This window comes from Atractosteus spatula, chromosome 5 (assembly GCF_055471065.1).
Source record: "Atractosteus spatula isolate fAtrSpa1 chromosome 5, fAtrSpa1.hap1, whole genome shotgun sequence".
Lineage (NCBI taxonomy): Eukaryota > Metazoa > Chordata > Actinopteri > Semionotiformes > Lepisosteidae > Atractosteus > Atractosteus spatula.
Window position 1 is genome coordinate 31,605,567 of NC_142710.1, and position 19,334 is coordinate 31,624,900.

General features: G+C 36.6%; 1 protein-coding gene across 4 annotated transcripts in view; it reads left to right on the plus strand.

Moving 5' to 3' along the window:
• The first annotated feature begins 849 nt into the window (after positions 1 to 849).
• mypn (myopalladin) overlaps positions 850 to 19,334 on the plus strand; it is a 66,019-nt gene continuing 47,534 nt past the window's right edge. For all 4 annotated transcript variants that reach the window (XM_088917106.1, XM_088917109.1, XM_088917107.1 and 1 more), the window contains exons 1-3: positions 850 to 1,053; positions 3,215 to 4,177; positions 18,966 to 19,141. In XM_088917106.1, the coding sequence (XP_088773232.1) occupies positions 3,216 to 4,177; positions 18,966 to 19,141 (1,138 nt within the window). In that variant the 5' untranslated portion in view covers positions 850 to 1,053; position 3,215. The remainder of the gene's footprint in view (positions 1,054 to 3,214; positions 4,178 to 18,965; positions 19,142 to 19,334) is intronic.

Genomic DNA, 19,334 nt, shown 5'->3' on the forward strand with positions numbered 1-19,334 from the left:
ATGTATAACTTTATTATATCTATGATCAAAAATATATGTACTATAAAATAATCATCTGGACATAAAACAAAGTAATAGTTTGGAGCTTCCTTAAAAAGGCAAATGCTGAAGCTGAATTGCAGTTAAGACTTTCAACATTTATTTTTGTGCTACATTTAAAAAAATGATTTTGTCTACTTCTTGTTATGCATTTTGATCTTTCCTTGTCATGATTTTTTTTGTATTTTGATTTTCTGTTCTGTATTGTTCATTCTCCTACAGAAAGCTGCTTTTTTTGATAGCCAAGAATAGCTATCAATGTTAAAAGCTGACATCCATCTCAGTATTGCAAGCATAGGAAACACTTAGGCTTTAATAGAACTAGAACTTCAATGTGTTGAATTATGTTGCACAACAGATCTGGGAATTCTTTCTTGCAACATTTTGCATGCCAACTCAGATTGAGAGGTGTTTCCCACCTGACAAGAGACAAGCATTCTTGGAACTTCAACCCAACAAGCTAAGAATGCAGCAGTAAAGTCTTATCTGGCCATTGGTGTTCCTGTCTGTGTACTGTACAATATATGAATATGAGGTATATGAGTTTTACACTGGGTTATCTGCTGCCAGCTGCTTATGCAGCTCACCCTGTTGGATGAATCAGCAGAGGTCCCCGGAGAATCTCCTTGAGGGAGCTCTACAGGCGTTGTTAAAGAGGAGATTGACACATCACCATAGGTGCTTCTCCGCTGCAGGAATCCTTTGCAGAAGCCTCTCCTGCCCAATGAGGTGGAATGCTTCCCAGGCACATGGTCCGTGCTGCCCAAAAATAACCTGGGACCCAGCAAGCTGACAAATGTTGCTGCTTTTTGCTGGTGACAGTTTGCCCAAGCTTCTTGCCGCCATTTAACCCAAACTTCAAGGTTAACTTCCAGCACAAAAAAAGGAGACCTGGGCTGCAGCTAATTTCCTGCTCACCCCTGGAGGGCCTGGAGGACTTGACCACTGTCTCTTACCTCAGTTCCAGCTTGAGGATTCTCAGATCTAGACGGCAGCTTCTGGGTTAATCAGAAGGTAAACATCCTGTTAAACTGTTCACCGCTTCTGCTTGTGTGAGGCGATTGGGTTCAGGTGGTGGCACAGAGAAATATTTTTTGTCCTTTACTCACCAAGTCACAGAGATGCTGCTGTCCAAAAGCTTGTGTAAATTATGTGCTTGCTTTCAATCCTAGATTATCCTATTTGACTGGGGCTGGCAGTGACAGTAAAACAGTTGTGCTCAGTTTATTCAGAGTATAAGCAGGACTCCTAAGTAGAAGTGCTTCTATTTCTGCCAAGTAACAGAGATGAAATGTAACAAGTGCCCTGCAGGAGATATTATTTTTTCCTCTCCAAAACATTCTAGACTGGCTGTAAGCCTTTTGAGGTATTATTAAGCACATCTAGATTAATTTGATCCATTTTTATCATACTAGGCCAGCAAATGTAAGAACCTCTACATGACATGTAAACCAAAAAAAAGGTTTATTATCTCTTTTTTTTTAAGTAAAGTGACACGCCTTGCTATAATTAGCTTTCAGCTCGGGGCTGAAGGAGGCTGTGCACTCGGGATTAATATACACAACAGCTGCAGTAACAGGTCTGTTGGAAGGGCAATGCTAGCTTTCTTAATTGCTCTGGTTTGAGTGTCAGTAGCATCTGTGGGCCCTATCCCATTGCTGCATTCAGCATCACCCAGAAGCCAAGCTCTTTACAAGCATTGAAATGATTTTGCCAACAACGATGAAAACAAATCCTATCTTTTTTCGAGAAGCATTATACAATTTTACAAAAATTTATGTTATGCAAGAGTATTATGCCCTGTAGTTTAAGAACTTTGTCACTTCCTTTATGCAGATGTCTTTCATACCACCTAGATCTTATAGGGTTCATTGTCACACACGTTGTCGGAGTGACTAACTAGAGTGATGGATTAAAAACATAATGAAACATTTTGTGGCCACATCCTAAGAAATTCTTACTTCCTTCAGTGCTTGGTTGATGTGTTGAGTTGTTGTTTTTCAAACCAATACCACAATGACATTAGCAGCAGAACTCTTTCAGCTACCACTGCATCTTCATCTGTCTGCATGTTCTGTACAATTGTGATGCAAAATATAGAGAAGATCATTCTGGTTGTGTGAGTGGATCGCCTTCCAGCTGAATCTATCACTGGACAATATAATAACCAGGATTCTCCACTGATCATGTTGCCATCAGGTCCCAAATTTACAGCCAGATCCATTGTCCAAAGATAATCTTTTGTTTCACCAGACTTTCTAGAATTTTGCCTTTTTCTTTTAAAACCCACTCACAACCTTTCCTTCTGCTCTTCAGCATACCTCTAGCTCTGATGGGGCTTATACACAAGCTCGTGACATCTTCAGGCAGAAGGTCACTATATTCATTTTCTATGGGTTCCCACCCAGAACAGTAAAAGGAAACTGTAAACGCACCCCTGTAACAGTAAACAGTAAAACTCACCCCTGTTTCTGCTTACCCCATTGGATTTGACTGCTGTCTCTGACATCAGTTCCAGCCATTAATGGTTGCTATTAATATTAAGGAAATTCAATTACTATTGAGTAGCAGAAGGTAGTTATCAATATATAGTTTTATCCTCTTGTATTGTGAATACATATAAGAGGGGCTCTGTAACATCTTGCAATATGAAAATGTCCTAAATGGAAGATGAGTTCTCAAATAGTACATCTACTAAATAATTAAATATCTAAATAATAATTCTAAAATCAAAATAATAATACAAGTCATATAAAATTAAATACAATTCGAGAATGAGTTTAAGAAGATTTTTTTCAGGCAAAAATGTTTAGGGACTCTGTTGATAAAGGGCGCTTACCAACTGGTCTATGACAGAAACTTCTTAGATACAGATGATAGCTGGACTGTGCAGAACTCGTTTTCCTAAATGTCAAAGCTGTTGCAGGCAAAGACTGAAAACTTCACTGACTGGTAAAATCAGCTTGAATTAGTATTTTTGGCATCAAGACTACTTCAGTTCAGTGTTTGCTTAATTTAAGATAGCTTTATCTCTGAAGTAAGGATGATATTTGCAGGGATATGGTAAGCAGCTTATACATATTTTTAAGATTCCTTTAAATTTTAAATTCTTTTTTAAATTATTTTTAAATAAACCCTTAACAAAATAGTTTTTTTGTTTTAACCTTTGTTGCAGGATGCAAGAGAATAACTTGGAAGCTTCTACATCTATATCCCAGCTTTTAAGAGAAAGCTACCTGGCCGAATCCAGAATCCACCAGAAGCACAGTGAAGTCAGCCGATCAGAAGCCACTTCACACCTTCCATTCTATGGAAACATTACAGGCAAGTCAGATGAGTTAATGGCACAGGATGAATTCCTTGACCTGTCAGCCTTTCTAAACCAAGAAGAACTGGACAAAAGTGTCAACCTTGCTCGTCAAGCCATTGGCCAAGGAGCACAAGAAGAGAAATCTGAGGAAAAGCCCAATGTTGGAAATTATGCAGCCCATGAGCAAAATAGTCCCGTGACACCTAACCCTAACAAGCAGTTTTCAGCATCCACTGCACTGTCACAAGACAAGCCAGCATTTCAAAGTTTCCACCAGGAGAATGTGATCAAGAGCAACCGAGGTCCCAGGGAAACACCACAGGATCTTAAAAAAACAGTGAGAAATTCTCCATATGGAGTTGAAACCCCAACCAAGAAGGAATTCCTTAATAAGGCAGTTGACTTCATTGAGGAATTGAGTTCCCTCTTTAAGGCCAACAGTTCTAAGAGAATAAGACCCAGGGCATGTAAAGCCCACAGAAGCAGGTACCAGGCAAAGACTCAGCTGGACGAGTCAGTGTTTCCATACAACGCAGAAGAAAGAGAAAGACCCATAGCTCCTTTGGCTAGTCAACTGGACACAAAAGCCAACCTCTACCACGAGGAAACCGATGTGTATGGACAGGAGACAAATGCAGAAGAAGAATCGTCGGACACCGCAGTGTCAGAGAGCTGTGAGCTCGAGTCTTCCTCCAGGTCCTACGAAATGGAGGAGCCAATCGGGGAACCTCCACGGTTCATTCAAAAACTCAAGAGCAGAGAGGTGCCAGAGGGCAGCAAGGTGCAGCTGGATTGCATTGTTCAAGGATTCCCTCTACCTGAAGTCAGGTAAGAGGGCTTGGGCAGCCACTAACTGTGAGACGAGCTGTTACAGATCGCACAGATCGAAAAAAGGTATTAAAAGCGGTTAACCTGTAGAATAGAATTACCTTCTGGAGTGTTTTTAGTTGTTAGGTATTTAGTATGTTTTGGTGTCATTTTGCTTGCCTTTATTTTTTATCTGCTGGTGTTTAGGATACCACTTAATAAGAATAAATTGCTGTTTGCATATCTTATTGGGATATGCAGAAAAATTAGTAAATCTTTATGCTCTCTGGCCAATTGACTTTTCATAGCTCTATGGGTCTTGTTCCCAGCAGGGCCTGAAATACAAGATAAATGTTGGTTCTGTTTTTGCTTTTTCCATACCACCCTTTGCTCATTAATTTTATGTGACTCCCAGGTATTTGCAGAAAGTGATTTATAATTAAACTTTAGAGAGAAGGTGAACTCAGATTCTATAAAAATAAAATAACCAGGATTACTCTGAAACCAATAATAAAATCTCCAGGCTTCTCTCTTAAGTAGATAGGCTTTTATATAAAGTTGGAGAAAGTTTAGTCATATAAGCGTAGTCCAAATATTCTTTTTTGACAAACCATTGTGTCTGTTTTTAATAACATGTTGGTGTGAGTAACAGTCAATTTAAATATACCTGCCATACTCACTATTACACACAATAAGAGCTACTGTACATGGGGCCATAAAGCAGAGTGCTGAGTTCATAAGGTGGAGGAAGTCAGAAGATATGCGATTTAGCGGGAAGCTAAAAACCCGGCTGACACAAACTCATCCACTCCTGGCACCGCTCAGCTGGTTGTGCACTGCCACTTAGGGAATACCACTTGAGAAACTGGTCAGAGACTGGAGATGTCTAGGGTAATGACTATACTGGATGAGAAACATGACAGTCATTTTGTTTTTCTCAAAAACAACACTTTCCACTATATCAAGTGTCAAGTGTCAGGGTTTAGATCAAATTGTCCTTTTTGGATATTGCAGAATATAGTGATGCTTCAGATGAAAAAAAAAATGAATTATAATAATTTTTAGAAGACCAGTACCTAAATGAATAATTAACCGACAAGAGCGCACTTTTCTGGAAATTAACATGAAAACATCCCTTTTGTTAATTTAGTTGCTGCAACAAAAGGATAAAGTAGTCAATTTTTCAGCTCATGTTCACTGTCACACCAGAATGGTTTGAATGGGTTTTTCTCCTTTCATCACAACATTTTTAATCATGTGTCTTCTAGGCCACTGGTGTGGATCTTTCTTATTCTCATTAATGAATCTAAATGTTTATAAGCATAATAGAAAAATTGCTAGCAGAATTTTGAAGGCTTGTAAGGGCAGGTCATGCCATACAGCGAGAGTTTCTTGTCCTTCACTGTTTGTGTTCTGGCTTTGTTTAAAATTTAAGATCAATTTTTTATTCTTTAACCTTTAGAACAAATAACTGTGCTGAATGTTCTCAGTGGTGAAACAGTAATAAATAAACTGGCAGACACCACGACAAAATACTGTTTAAGCTCACAGCATAAAAACATAACTTATTAAGATACGGCGCCACTAATGTTGCCATGCTATTGTTTTTTTTTCAAGATGAATACTCTTTTTGTGTAAATGTCGGTCTGAATAGGTATATGCTTGTCACCCACATATCTATCTTTGAAACCAGCTGCATCTGTGAGATACACAGCTTGAAAATGTTGGTCATAAAACACAAAGAAATTAAATTAAAGAGACATTTATTAAATAGAGGTGTTTCAGGACAAGACCATTCTTCTTTTATGAGAGTGAGAGTAAATTTAACAGCAGAACTCCTGGTAAAGCTTTCTTTTACACTGCAAATCTGTGTTTTCTCATTTCTTTTTAGAGGCACAGTTTTCTACTTTGTACAGTAAAAAATAAATTTAGAGCTGTTCCTTAAGAAAATATTTTGCAGTTGAGTTGAAAAACAGAGTCTTTACAAAATAATCATCTGCTTCTGAAATAACATCAGTGCACTCTTATGTGGAAAAAACAGAGCCAAGAAAACATTTGTGAACTCCCAATATAATTATGGGAAGGGCATTTTCTTACCATGATGCCCTTTGTTTAAAAAAAAATCAATCTTTTTTAAAATAACCAAAAGGCATTATATTTGCCGAATTTACAGTTTTTTTTAATTGTAGTGGTGTATGAATCTGTATATGTGAAATAATAAGTGGATGCCTAGTTCACTTACAGTAACACATTCAAGGGGGTAATTATAATCACATGGTTGAATAATTGGGTAACAATTAAACAAGGACTGGATCTGGGCAGTTCTATCCTACATAATGGTCAGAAATTTTGTAAGTTCAATATACAGTTTAGTGGAAAGACATCATGCCAAAATAAAAGATAGATGGTGCTCATCAATCTGGAGAGGGTTACAAAAACATTTTTAAACAACCGAGGCTCCATCTATCCACTGTCACACAGACAGTCTATAAATGGAAAACATTAAGGCCAAAGTGATTCTACCTAGGACCTATCCTTCCAAGATCTTCCCAGGAGCAATCTGGAAAGTCATCCAAGCAGTTACAAAGAACCCCAGAGTAATGTTTAAGAATCTGCAGATCTCCCTTGCTGTAGCTAATGTCAGTGTTTGTGCGTTATCCATTACGAAATGACTCAGTGGGAATGAAACAAGAAGAAACCATTGCTCTCTAAAAGGAACAAAGAACCTGAACAACCTGAACAATCCACAAGACTACTAGAAGACTAGTTTTTTTCTAGACATCCATGTCAAAAGTTGAATTTTTTGCCAAAATGAGAAACAAAACCAAACACTGTCTATCAATAGAAGAACCTCATCTCAAAGTTGAAGCCGAGCCTAATGAGTAAGACAATGACTAAATGTAGAAGCAGAACAACCACAAAATAGCTGAAGAAAGAAGAAGAAATTTTGCATTTCGGATTGGCCGAGTCAAAGTCCAGACCTAAACATTAAAATATTGCAGCAGGACCTGAAGCAAGCTGGTCACGCCAGGACACCCTCAGTCGTCCCCGATTTTAAGTCATTCTATAAGCACAACTTTCCTGAAAGCTGAAGCGAACAATTGATTAAAAGTTACAGGAAATGTTTAGCTATAGTCAAGGAGGTGCCACCAGTTTCTGAATCTAAGAATTCACACACTGTACATATTCACAAAAGGATATTTACTGTTGGATGAGTTTGTTGATTAAAAAATCCCAATATATCTTTTGTCTATATGATATACAGTACATTCAATCTGGCTGTCTTCATATTTTATTAAGACTTTCATGAAAATCATAATTATGTTTCAGGTACTGTATAATATGTATTTCAAGACTTGCGTAAGGGTTTCACAAACTTTTTCTCTGCAATGCGTAACTGTTTTAAAATCATTACATAAGGCCTTAAATATCAAATTGTTTAAATGATCAAATCATCAACTTTGTTATGTAAATTAGGAGCTTTGTTAAATCTAAACGCTCTGCAGCCTTCAAAGAAGAAAGCTGTCCATCATTCAGGCAATCAGGTAATTTATGCAGGCCTCAATTGCATTTCGTGACATAGAATTAAAAAAAAAAAGGGTTTTTACCTTGGGTGTCTGAGAGACAGAGACATTTGACAATTTTCAAATCTCTGGCTCAGCAACTGAAATATATTTTTCTCCCTGAAGAGTCTTCTGCAATCTCTGGCAGTATGCCATAGTCTGAGTCATGAATTTGATGTCAATATATATCCTAAAGCAATCCTGTCCAGCTGCCCAGAGAAGTTCTGATCAGGTGAACTGAAATCTAATTTACAGTATATATTCACAGTGTATGGGTCAATGATTCGAAAGAAATTTTGGAAGAAATGAACAGTGTAGAGGGATTTGGAGTGGAGAACAAAAATAGCAAAAAACACCAAGTCCAAGTAATCACAAAATAATTTACCAATCTGTACAAAGCTGTAAAGAAACAGGCACATTGAGATGCTATTATGCCTGTTGAGTGACTTTCTTATCCATTTGAAATACAGTGTAATTTTAAAGAGGAAATGCTTATTTGTTTAGGGAAATATCATATCTGTAGACCGGAGAAAATGACCAATAGGTTCCTCAATATACTGTTTATATTCAACATAGTGCAAAGTTCTGAATTCACAAAGACATGAAAGTCAGTTGAATGTAAAATTCCAACAGAAATCAGTATGATCCATTTAATTAGCAAAATACATATTAGAGCGCTTGAAGAAAAAGCATAAATGTTTTAGCTTAAATATGACTGAACCCAATGACAGTGTTATGGTCTACAGTGTTAGATTACTCTGGTGTGCCAGAGACCTTTTCAAATGTTTTATGCTTTACTCAGCCTGGACACTGTATTTTACATGTAATCCCCATTAGCCTTCAGGCACCAGGTCTTGCTAATTCAATTTATGTAACACTGAAACCTGACACAATACAGAACCCCCAATCTCTCGCTAGCAGTGTTACCATAAAAGGTCATACCCTCATTGCTTTAAGAATAGTTTTGTTGTTTAAATTTTTATTATGTATAACTTTTCAGAGTGTATCACACTTAAGCTCTCTTTTGTTTTTTTCATGGCTGCATTAGCCATTAGAACTGTTATACTTCTTCAAGCACTGTGCTAGAAAGAATCTGTGACAACACATGTACAAAGCTCTTTTACAAAATCTGAGGAAACATGCTCCCCCGTTTTGCAATCTGGCAATTGGATTTTTGAAGTCTCTCCAGCAGTAGAAGAAAAACAAATGACAATCAATAGTGTCTGTAAAGCTGTGTCATTTCTGCATTTCATGAAAATGTTGAAAAGGACATTAACCCCTTTAACTAAACTAAACTAAATTAACAAAAGGGATGTTTTCATGTTAATTTCCATAAAATCGCAGTGTTACTAAATACTTCATGTATACAAGAGTACATGTACACATGCTTCTTTATACTAATTAATTAAAATATACACACTAAATAGGAGTGTGATGATATTCTTTTGTTGTTAACGACATTGGTACTTTGTGTGGGACAATATTATTGCATATATATTGCAATACATTAATATATTAGGCAATATTAGTCATTATTGCATTTAAAGAATGCAATGTTATTTAGTTTAGACACAATAATTGCTGTGTTTAAATGCGATGTCAGCTCCTTTAAATGCATTTTTTTCTCTGTGGCACCAACAGGATTCCATAATATGCACCTTTAAACTATTATGATTACTTATAAGACTTGATTTTGCTTTTACAGAATGTTGAATACAGGCTTAGCTGTGGGTATCACCTGAAATAACTGATCAATGCACAGAATCAGCTTCGCAACAGAACTTAACTGCTTCTTAATATGTGAGTTCAACACATTTTTGCGTTACTCTGTTATAAACTCATGCCCAGTAAATCGTTTTAAATCGATTTCTAACTGTGATAAAAGATTTTCATTTTGTAATTACTTGCTCTAAACATAATACCGTCTTCTCAGTGCAGTCTCCTGAGACAGTAAAGTTCTTATTTTCAAAAGTACCACGAGCAGAGGTACTTACACTGCTGTGGCCAAATATACATCCACATATCTCCTTGCTCCTCCTTGTGTTACTAGAAGAATGCGTATTTCCTAGATTAAGAGACTATACTGAGAGGACTTTTTTATAAAATTGGCAGTGTGGCATTAAGGAAATGTTTTGAAGTATGTATTTCCGAGACTTAATATGTTCTGAGCTGCCGTTAGGTATCAGTTATCTAATTGATGTCCTCTTTAAGCAGTAAAAGGTCAGTCTGTTATTACTTATTAATAATAGGACATGAGGTCATTAGAAGAACAGATTAATGAAAATGATAGGAAAATTTAAAATATAACAGAAATCAATCCATCTTCTGACTGCATCAGCTAATTAAGAGCTGCAGGGAAACCAGCAAGCAACTTATGCAAGGCATAAAAATGTAACAGAGAAACAACGTAACATGAACAACTGTAGAATATGGGTAATAATTTTCTAAGATGAATAGGTCCAGAATCAATAAGATACACAAAATCAAATTCCTATCATAGCTCCTAAAATATATTAAAAAACCGTAATTGCTTTATTTTATCCATTCCTCCATTTTTTAACTGCATCTTCCAATTCAGGGTCCTGGGGCAGCCAGAGCCTATCCCGGTATAGAAAGGGTACAAAGAAGGGTACTCCCTGGACGGGGTGCCAATTGCTTTTTTTTAATATTCTTTATTTACCAAAGCACTGATGTTTCTCCACAGAAGCATAATTTATTGCCATTTAGAATACCCAGTTCTTATTCAAATCATCTCTCTAATGCCCTCTCCCTCTGATATCTCCACAGCAGGGGTAGGAGTCACGAATACTGTATGTGGTGTGCCATCTTCTCCTGTCGTAAAATGTAAAAGACCCAGCTGAAATGTTAGTGGAGGACTGGCAAAGCAGCTTACAGTGCCATCTTTCCATTACCACTGGCCAGATGTGGCAAGTACCAGAGCAAACTGTAGTGTTGAACCTGAGTTCTCAAAATGCAGGGAACCTCCTATAACATGTTTGCTTCTTAGAACTTGAACAATAAGGAAAAGGCTTCCATCAACTCTGTGCAAAACAACGACTCTATGAGAGTCCACATTTCTCCTTTTAAAAGCTGAATAGAAAACGTTCATAACATAATATATGTTGAAATAAAATCCTTATTTAATGTCTTCCTGCAGATAAATTAAGTTTATTTCTTATAAAATAATAGAGATTGATGATTAGACAGGAAAATGGCAGGACAGAGAGATTTCTATTCCAGTATGAATTTCAGATAGTCCCTGCTACAATAATCTTGTAACACTTTCAGTGATACCAGCACAGTTCTTCATTTAAACATCTACGTGTGTAGCCTTAGCCTAATTTAGAGTCCCATTGTAAGAGGTCTGATGTGTATGTGGCCTTTTTGGAAACTGGATACCAAGTCTTACTCAGTCCTAAGTCATCCACAGAGTTAAAATAGAGCACAGAGAAAATTCCTGAAGTGGCTTTAAGGTGCTAATGTCAATCAGTAATAAGTGACTGTTGTTGAAGACAAAATGAGACACCAGCTTTAGCTTTCAGAAAAAGAAAAATGATAAGTAAGTCTGCTTAGAACACTGTCTCATTTCTGTGCCAGTTAATATCCGGAGCTTTCCAAAGAATGCCATCCCTGACATTTTGCTAGACAGAGGGTACCCCTCACTGCCAGCTGATCTTTGGAGGGGAAAGCAAGCCTGACAGTCACTTAGGTTCAAATCTGACGTGAAAGTGTGCTAGATATTTCTCTTGGAGGGAAAAAGAAGTTTCAATGACAAGCCTGGAGCTGTGAAATACCGAAAGAGATTTCAAGTAACTCGAGCTATGTCATGAGCTCATTTCCTGACTGTGCCCAGGAACTTAGAGGGAGTGAGAGAAAAAGAAAGCTGAGTAGAGGAGACCTAAAGTGGAGCATCTCTGGCTAAACTGACAGCAAAGCACAGTCTTTGTGGAATCAGTTTTGGGAATATCTGGTGCTCGCCAAAGCAAGGGAATGCTGGGACTGATTTGAGACTGGGGCTCTTGAAAACAGGAACTGTGCTGTCTTTCTGTTTGACTTTCTGAAAAGATCATGGGAGAGAACAAAATAGCTGACAAGGGTTGTGAATGATAGGACAGCTGCAGCGTTTGGGTTGCATTTGGCAAGCTGGCAGTATGAGTAATGTACCAGGACCACTGGATCTCGGTGATATGCATGAGAATGAATACTGAATCAAAACTAACTTTGATCAAGTTCACTTTGCTTGTGAACTTATTGTTTAGCATCACAACTGCAATACATGGATTTATCACGCATTATTGCTTTTAAATGGATTATTTGGGAAAGAAAACATAAAATTTGTAGTCTCAAGATATTTTTGCATTCAAAATCAATGGACCAAACCTTTGAAATCAGAGGTATTCATATGCCCTGACAAAGGGCTGGAACCTGGTGGCAGGAATTGATAGACAAACACAGTAGTTCCCATCAAAGGTCACACCGATAGAGCTGAGAAACTCTTAAAGACATCTCGCAAAAATGCCAGACTGCCAAAGTCATCCGGAGGCACCTTGAGAAAGGAAGTCTTATTGAAAGCTCTGGACCTTTCACTTATAAGTGGAGTACTGCTGGACCACTATTTTTCAATTCACTGAAAACACTTGACAGAAATCACAGAGTGAATGGGGGTAAGTCAGTTATCTGGAGATATTTTGTTCAAGTCTATAAATCTAGTGAAACAAGGGATTGTGCAGATTTCACTGTCTATCAGGTGCTTCGTTAAAGACATGTTGAGTATAGTTAGCTTGAACAGAATTAATGACAAACACATTACTGCCAGTTTAGGTGTCATCCAAGTATTTTGAGAGTATGCTGGAGAAAACTCTATCTAAACTTTCACTTTTCTTGTGTATATTGACTTGAAAGTCCTCACGACAGAACGTTTGTTAACATCAGCCACTACTAAAACAAATTAGCATAGAATTTGTGTGATAAAGCCTACTTGTAATGTAGCTTTACTTATAGGAAACCTGCTAATAATAACCTAGAATAATAAATAGAAATGTAGTAAGTTATATTGCGGACAGGACTTGTCTTACTCTCTGATACTCATCCCACAGAGATCTCAAAAATCAAAAGAAAACAATTTTAGAGCAAAATCATTTGAGCTTTGATGTAGTCTATAAATGAATAACTATTTAAATACTGTTATTATATTATTCTTTGTGTTGCTCTATGAGGCAGTTTAAAAAGTAGCACCAAAACAAGAACATAATTTGAACAAAAAAAGAAAACATTTTAAGCTCTTGAAAGGGTAAGACACCTGGATTCAAACTGTTGCATTAACATACCAGTAGTTTTTCTGAATTATAATATGAAATTCTCAAGACAATATCACTCTTTAGCATTTCAGGAAATACTGTACACCCCCCCAAAACCAGCACCACAATTTGAAAACATGCAGATATACTACGATTATACAATAGTTAATTCCATTAGTGTATAACCCTTTCCAGTCTGACTCCTGCAAGTTTGCTCTGTCATGCCAGTGAAAAATTGCTGTCAGAGTTAGAGAACAGTAAACACTTTTATAGTGCAGGGATTAGTGCTAGTAGGATCCTCAAGGCCTATACATTGTTATCTCGATGTTTCACACTTCACTTTTGGGGGCAGGATTTTTTCTTGAGACATAAACACAAACAGGAGCAGAATGGGCAGCACTTTTCATCCAACCACACTTTAATTTTAAATCTTCAGTATTATAAATTAACTATTACTGTTAGCCATGTAGCCTTTTCAGCTGATATTGCCACAACGCTCCTCTGAAATTTCTGAGCAATCGACAATTGTTATCTAAAGATATGTGATACAAATTGGATACCGTAAAGATTTTAGAATTGTCATCAATTCTATCATTTAAAATCTTAAGCGCTGGATTTGTGATTAATAGACTAGAAACTGTGAATGAAAAGAAATATCTAATACAATAAAATGTACAGAGATTAACATTTGTGTATTAACATTGATGCTTTAAAATGAATAAATCAAGTAGTTGCAGCAGTGCCCAAATCTGGCCCCATTTCTTCAGCAGCTCTGTCTGTGTGTGATATATGAAACTTATGACGAGAGCTGAACAATATAGCATTCCTTCCCATGTTAAAGTTCTTTAAAATATGACATGAGCAGTCCTCTAAGACCATGGGAGCAACCCTCAGGCACAGCAGACCAAACATATCTATCATCACTGCAGAGAAATCGCAGTGGCGAATGTATGCACTCTGAGGAGCTTGACAGGCCTAGGGCTGTCACTGTGAATGGTGCAGTCAGCTGGCATCTGTAGGGCTGGAGGATTACAGAGATTCAGGGTGGCTTCTGTAGCTGTTACTGAAGCAAGAGCTCAAGTGTACTGTAGGATGAAGCTTGAAGCTGAAGAGTGAAGGCTTTGGATCACAGCTGAACTCCCTGTTTTAGTGCCTTTTAGTGCAAAGTGTGAATTGCTTTCTAAAAAGAAAATTCTAAAATATAATAAAACTTTTTAATATATTAATATACTTAATAAATTATTAGGATGATGCTACAGTTTTTTATTTATTAAAGTTGTGGCATAACTTGGCCACAGATAATGTAGGAAAAGACATGCACAATGTGTGGAAATCTAAAAAATACATCATACCTAAAGCTTTGTGTGAGGAAAAATAAAGTGATGCTATATTTCCATTTTGAAAACTATAAAAATGGGATAAAAAAAATTAACTGATTTCTACCAGCATACAAAAAAACATTTTCTTGAGTTTACAAATTTCTGAAATCACTACTGTGTTGATTAAATAGGAAAGTCTCTCGCAGTTATGAGTAATTGTGGATTAAGCTTTACAATGACTAATATGATTACAAGGTGGATTTCAATAACTAATTTGATGATGGTATAACATGGTATTCGAGACAGTGCTAAGCAGTGGTAAATATTATTTCTCACTTGTTAAAATATTATAAAATTAAATGTGGAAATTCTTTTTCTATATTTCTTAAGTCATGTGTCGTACAATATGTACTAGAACGGGGCTACACACAGCATGGACTGTACAGGTGATTTCCAAAAATTTGGAATCTTTCCTCTTAGGGTCCTGAGAGTAATCGCAAAAGCAGGAACAACTCTGATACTTTGATAAGTGCAAATAGTTATCAGAGTGTTATCAGATTTTTATTTTGAGTTAAAAAGAACAAAATAAGGAAACCATTCAGGTTGATCAAGCAAACGTTGACTTAAAAAACTGACCTTTTGTGTGGTATTTCCAGGAGTAACAGAGGTTTTACGTACGTTGCCACATGAAGGTTAATATAGAGGTTTTATGAGGAAGTTACTATTCTTAATTCTGAAACAGTTGTCCTGCGGGGTGTCAGGAATAGCTTGGCAAGTACGTATAATAAAAAAAATAGCTGGGGTAGAAGTATGAACTGTCAAACTCTTGCTTGAAACACAGCCAACAGAACCAAGCTGCTTAAACAATACAGAAGAGCTCTCCAGTGTTTTCTGAAACTAGTGAGAGTGAATCCCTATAGTAAGGATGTACTGTAATTCCTTTAATTAAGTGAAGGACATATTAAAGTTGTGGCTGAAGCAAAACAAGAACCTGAGAACTGAAAAGTGAGTATTGTTTGGAAAACAGTCAAAGATGCAGAGAATGTGTCAAACAGAATTTAATGCATGCTCCTTCTACTGGAGCTGAGAAAAATGTCCTTCAGACTACCAGAGAGTTTGAAGAACAGGATTACAAAGTTTTCTGCATGATAGCTAAGTCTTATTTAACTTAGAAATTTACCTTAGAACAAAGTGGAGAAAAAACTATGAACGGTCTTCTTTATAAACTTTTGTAACACTGTAAGTGGTCCATGTTTCAAAGGGTGCATAACACTTAAAATATTTCTCTGTCATTTGATCAAGTGCTGCACAGCTACTTTTCTGCTGTACAACTAATCTGCTCTAAAATGGGAAGGTTATTTAATCAAATGGTTATTTAAAATGTTTCAGGTTGGACACTATTAAAGTGAGCAGTTACACTTTGGAGAGCTACTCTCACTCACAGTGATCTTAATGTTGCTTTATATAAAGCTCTAGTTTAATGTTTTCAATATTGTGTTGTATGTATGTATATCTTTTAATTCTCATAAATATAGTTTATGCGCTGATCCACCAATGCCACATGAACTATGTTAATGAGAATATCCAGGTTTTACCAGGATTCAAAGTCATAAGATGTAGTAACATGTAGTACATAAAGATTGCAAGGTAGTAACAAAACTATAATTCTGAGCATAGCCCGAACCACATCGTCAACCATGACCACAGGGATATTTGCAGAAAGTGGATTGTTTCATTTTTAACATTTTCTAAATATATTAACAAGATAATAATTTGTTGTATCCATTTATAAAGTATAAATTTGGAACCCCTAAACAAACATGTGATTCAAAAAAGCATAAAGCACCCTTCAAAAATATGCACGTTTTCTTTTTACAAATACTAGAAGGAAAGGAGTCATTTAAACTAATGAAGAGCTTAAAGTCCCTTATTTCTTTTTCTAACCTGACCTTAGTATACATTGGATTTATTGAAGTCTGAGTATTTTTACTCTTAAAAGGAAGGCTTCCCATTTCATCTGAGACTAAAACTAGGTACTCAAAATAGGAATACATGGCTATTTACTCATGGAAGCATCACAGAGTAGTCTGCAGTATGTCAGTTAGAAGAAAATGGAAAACCATTTTGAAATCTCAAGGAGGACTGTATGGCCCCTTTTAAAATCTGAAAAATGTATGCATACAAAGTGCCTGAGTACTGTGCAAAGAATTGTTTTCCCAAAACAACACATACAATAGAAGATTATCAAATTTATTACCAAAATAATACCCTGGAATAAACTTTTAATTTTTCTTTCTAACAGGCAGATCATGAATCAAACTGACACTTTAATAAGCAGATTGAATGGTGCTTCCATCAGCTGTATGCCAGTGGTGCTAAAACAGATACATCACTTCTATTAACATGTCTCTTTCCCCCTAATAGACAGTTATACAGTAAGTCACCAAAACTTGTATTTATGCTGCAGACACAAAAATGCTTTATGCAAGTTAAGAATGGAGATACCATGAGACTCCAAAAACTATACAATAATTACAATGGAAAATTAGAATAAAATTTTGGGAACTCTCCTTTGTGAATTGTTTAAGAATGAAATTCTAGGAGGTTGTAAAGTAATATCCTAGACTGTGTGCTCCCAGCAGTGGCCATCAGTGTTTGCAAATCAGCAAGTTTCCTGGGTCTCCTAAGTCAGCTTAGAATAGCATAAGACTTGTGGGGAAGAGTTAAACCACGTAGATCTTACAGAGTTTCCATAGTTCTAAGGGAGATGTTGCCATTGTAGAACTATTCACTTGTCACAATTGGAAGCTGGATTTGGAATCTTACAAAAAAATGAACACTAAATGTGAAAGATAGGTAGACTATGAAATTCTTAGCAGTGAACTGAAATTATCTGATGCTTTGCTTAATATGCAACAGTATGTACAACTGTAAAAATGCTGAAGGTATGAGACATCAATATACTAAAGCTGTTAACATCAGGTATAGGTATACAGCCGGTGTTTTAATTTGCCTTATTAAAACATACAGTACATTGAAACTGTTGAGTAATACAGTAAAAAGTTTTCAAAAAATATCTGCTAGTAATTTTAAGATACACCGGACATCCTTGTGGAGAAATGTTTCTCCTTGTGGAGAAACCTTGTTTTGGTTTATGTTTTTTTGTGAAAGGGTTTCAGGTTTCATTTCTAGTAACTAATAAATGATGTTTGAAAGCTGGGATTTTCAGACTTTGGTTTCTCTGCTATTGCTATGTCATGTTGAATCTTGCAATGCCAATACCATTTAAAAAATCAGTAATTTGACAAACTGATTTATGGACATTTAATGAGTACTCACCATGTGGTTAGTGAGTCGTTCTTGTCAGTGTGGGTTTAAACTAAATATTAATCTTGCACCAGTTGGTTCTATTCCCAGACTTTTCTTTGGGTTCGGTCCAAACATAAATATTTAAAGAATTTGTTGAAAAATTACAATGACTAAATCCAAACACAACTCAGTGAAATCTCAGACTCAAAATGAACTCATCTTTTGTCCAAATACTGGGACAACCTTGGCACATGACAATTGTTTGTTTTACAACAGAGCACTGACAATGTTTCAGCCTTTTTGTGCAGTATGTTCCTCTCATTAAGAGAGATCTGCCTAAACAAATGCTGGTAAAAATAAAGAACCTGTACAATTGGCTACAGCCTTGAAGCTGGGGCAATTACATACTGTACACATCTGTTAAGGTGCAGCTTGTCTTTCAAGGAGTGTTTAATTGATTAGTCACATATTTTCAGTCAATCAGTCATCTGAATAATTCCATGTATTTGTATAACGCAGGGATTTTCAACTGCAGTCCCAAAGTATTGTGGTGTCTGCTGGGTTTCATTCCAAATGAACTTTCAGTTACTTGATTGAACTTTTAATTGATCTAATTATTTAATTTGACTGTTTTTCCATTAATTAGCTGCATTTCAAATTGCTTCTAGAAACAGGACTGTTCCTATTAGTAGGGATTCGCCAGGCTCCAGTTCCAGCTTCTATCACATTTCTATTTTCATCAGTGTTGTCAGCTGACAACAAATAGAGGTTTCATTTATTACTGTTTGTTTAATGTTTGGGTGACTTTCAAAAGGAGTTTTTGACATACAGGTGTAATAATAAAATTATTATTATTACAATAACCATATGAAATGTTATGCTGTAAAATGGTTTACATATGGAAAAGCTTTGCTATTATTAAATAGGTTTGGTGATCCAGCTCCTGAGTCTGCAACGCAAAATTCTCTCAAATGTGAAGTTAGAAGCTTTCTGTGAAGATTTGTAATTTCTCATCCTCCTTGGAGGCTCAGGTGTATTCTGTGTTTCTTTTGACTGACTGGGGAAAACTAGAGAAGACCCAGAAGAAAGGTGTCTTTTGCATAATGGAGATTTGTGTTTCATATATTGTTTCTTGAGACGTATGCCAATTGACTTAACCAGTACGTCTTTGGAAGAAGGGAGAAAACTCACCCAAGTACAACATGAAAAGTCCACACAGGAGGCCCCACAGTTCAGAATGGAGCCTGTTCATTGGTGTTTATGATTATTATTACTCAGAGTCACCAAGGGTCACAGAGTCACCACTGTGTTTGTCTTGTAGGTGGTTCTGTGAGGGTAAGGAGCTAGAGAACAGTCCTGACATTCAGATTCTCAATGATGGGGAGCTGCACTCCCTGATCATTACCGAGGCATTTGAGGAGGACACTGGACGCTACTCTTGCTTTGCCTCCAACTTCTATGGCACAGATTCCACTTCAGCAGAGATCTACATAGAGGGTGAAGCTTTTTTACTTCCCATTGTCTACTAAATGCACTGCAGTTATTTGATTCTTTACATGTAATCTGGTTACAACCATGATTTCTTCTTGGCATGTGTCTCCCTATTATCCATTACAGCAATCAGACCAAAGGCATTGCTTTCCTAGAGATGAGGTGTAGTAATTTCAAGCAGTTTTTGCAGAAGTGCAGT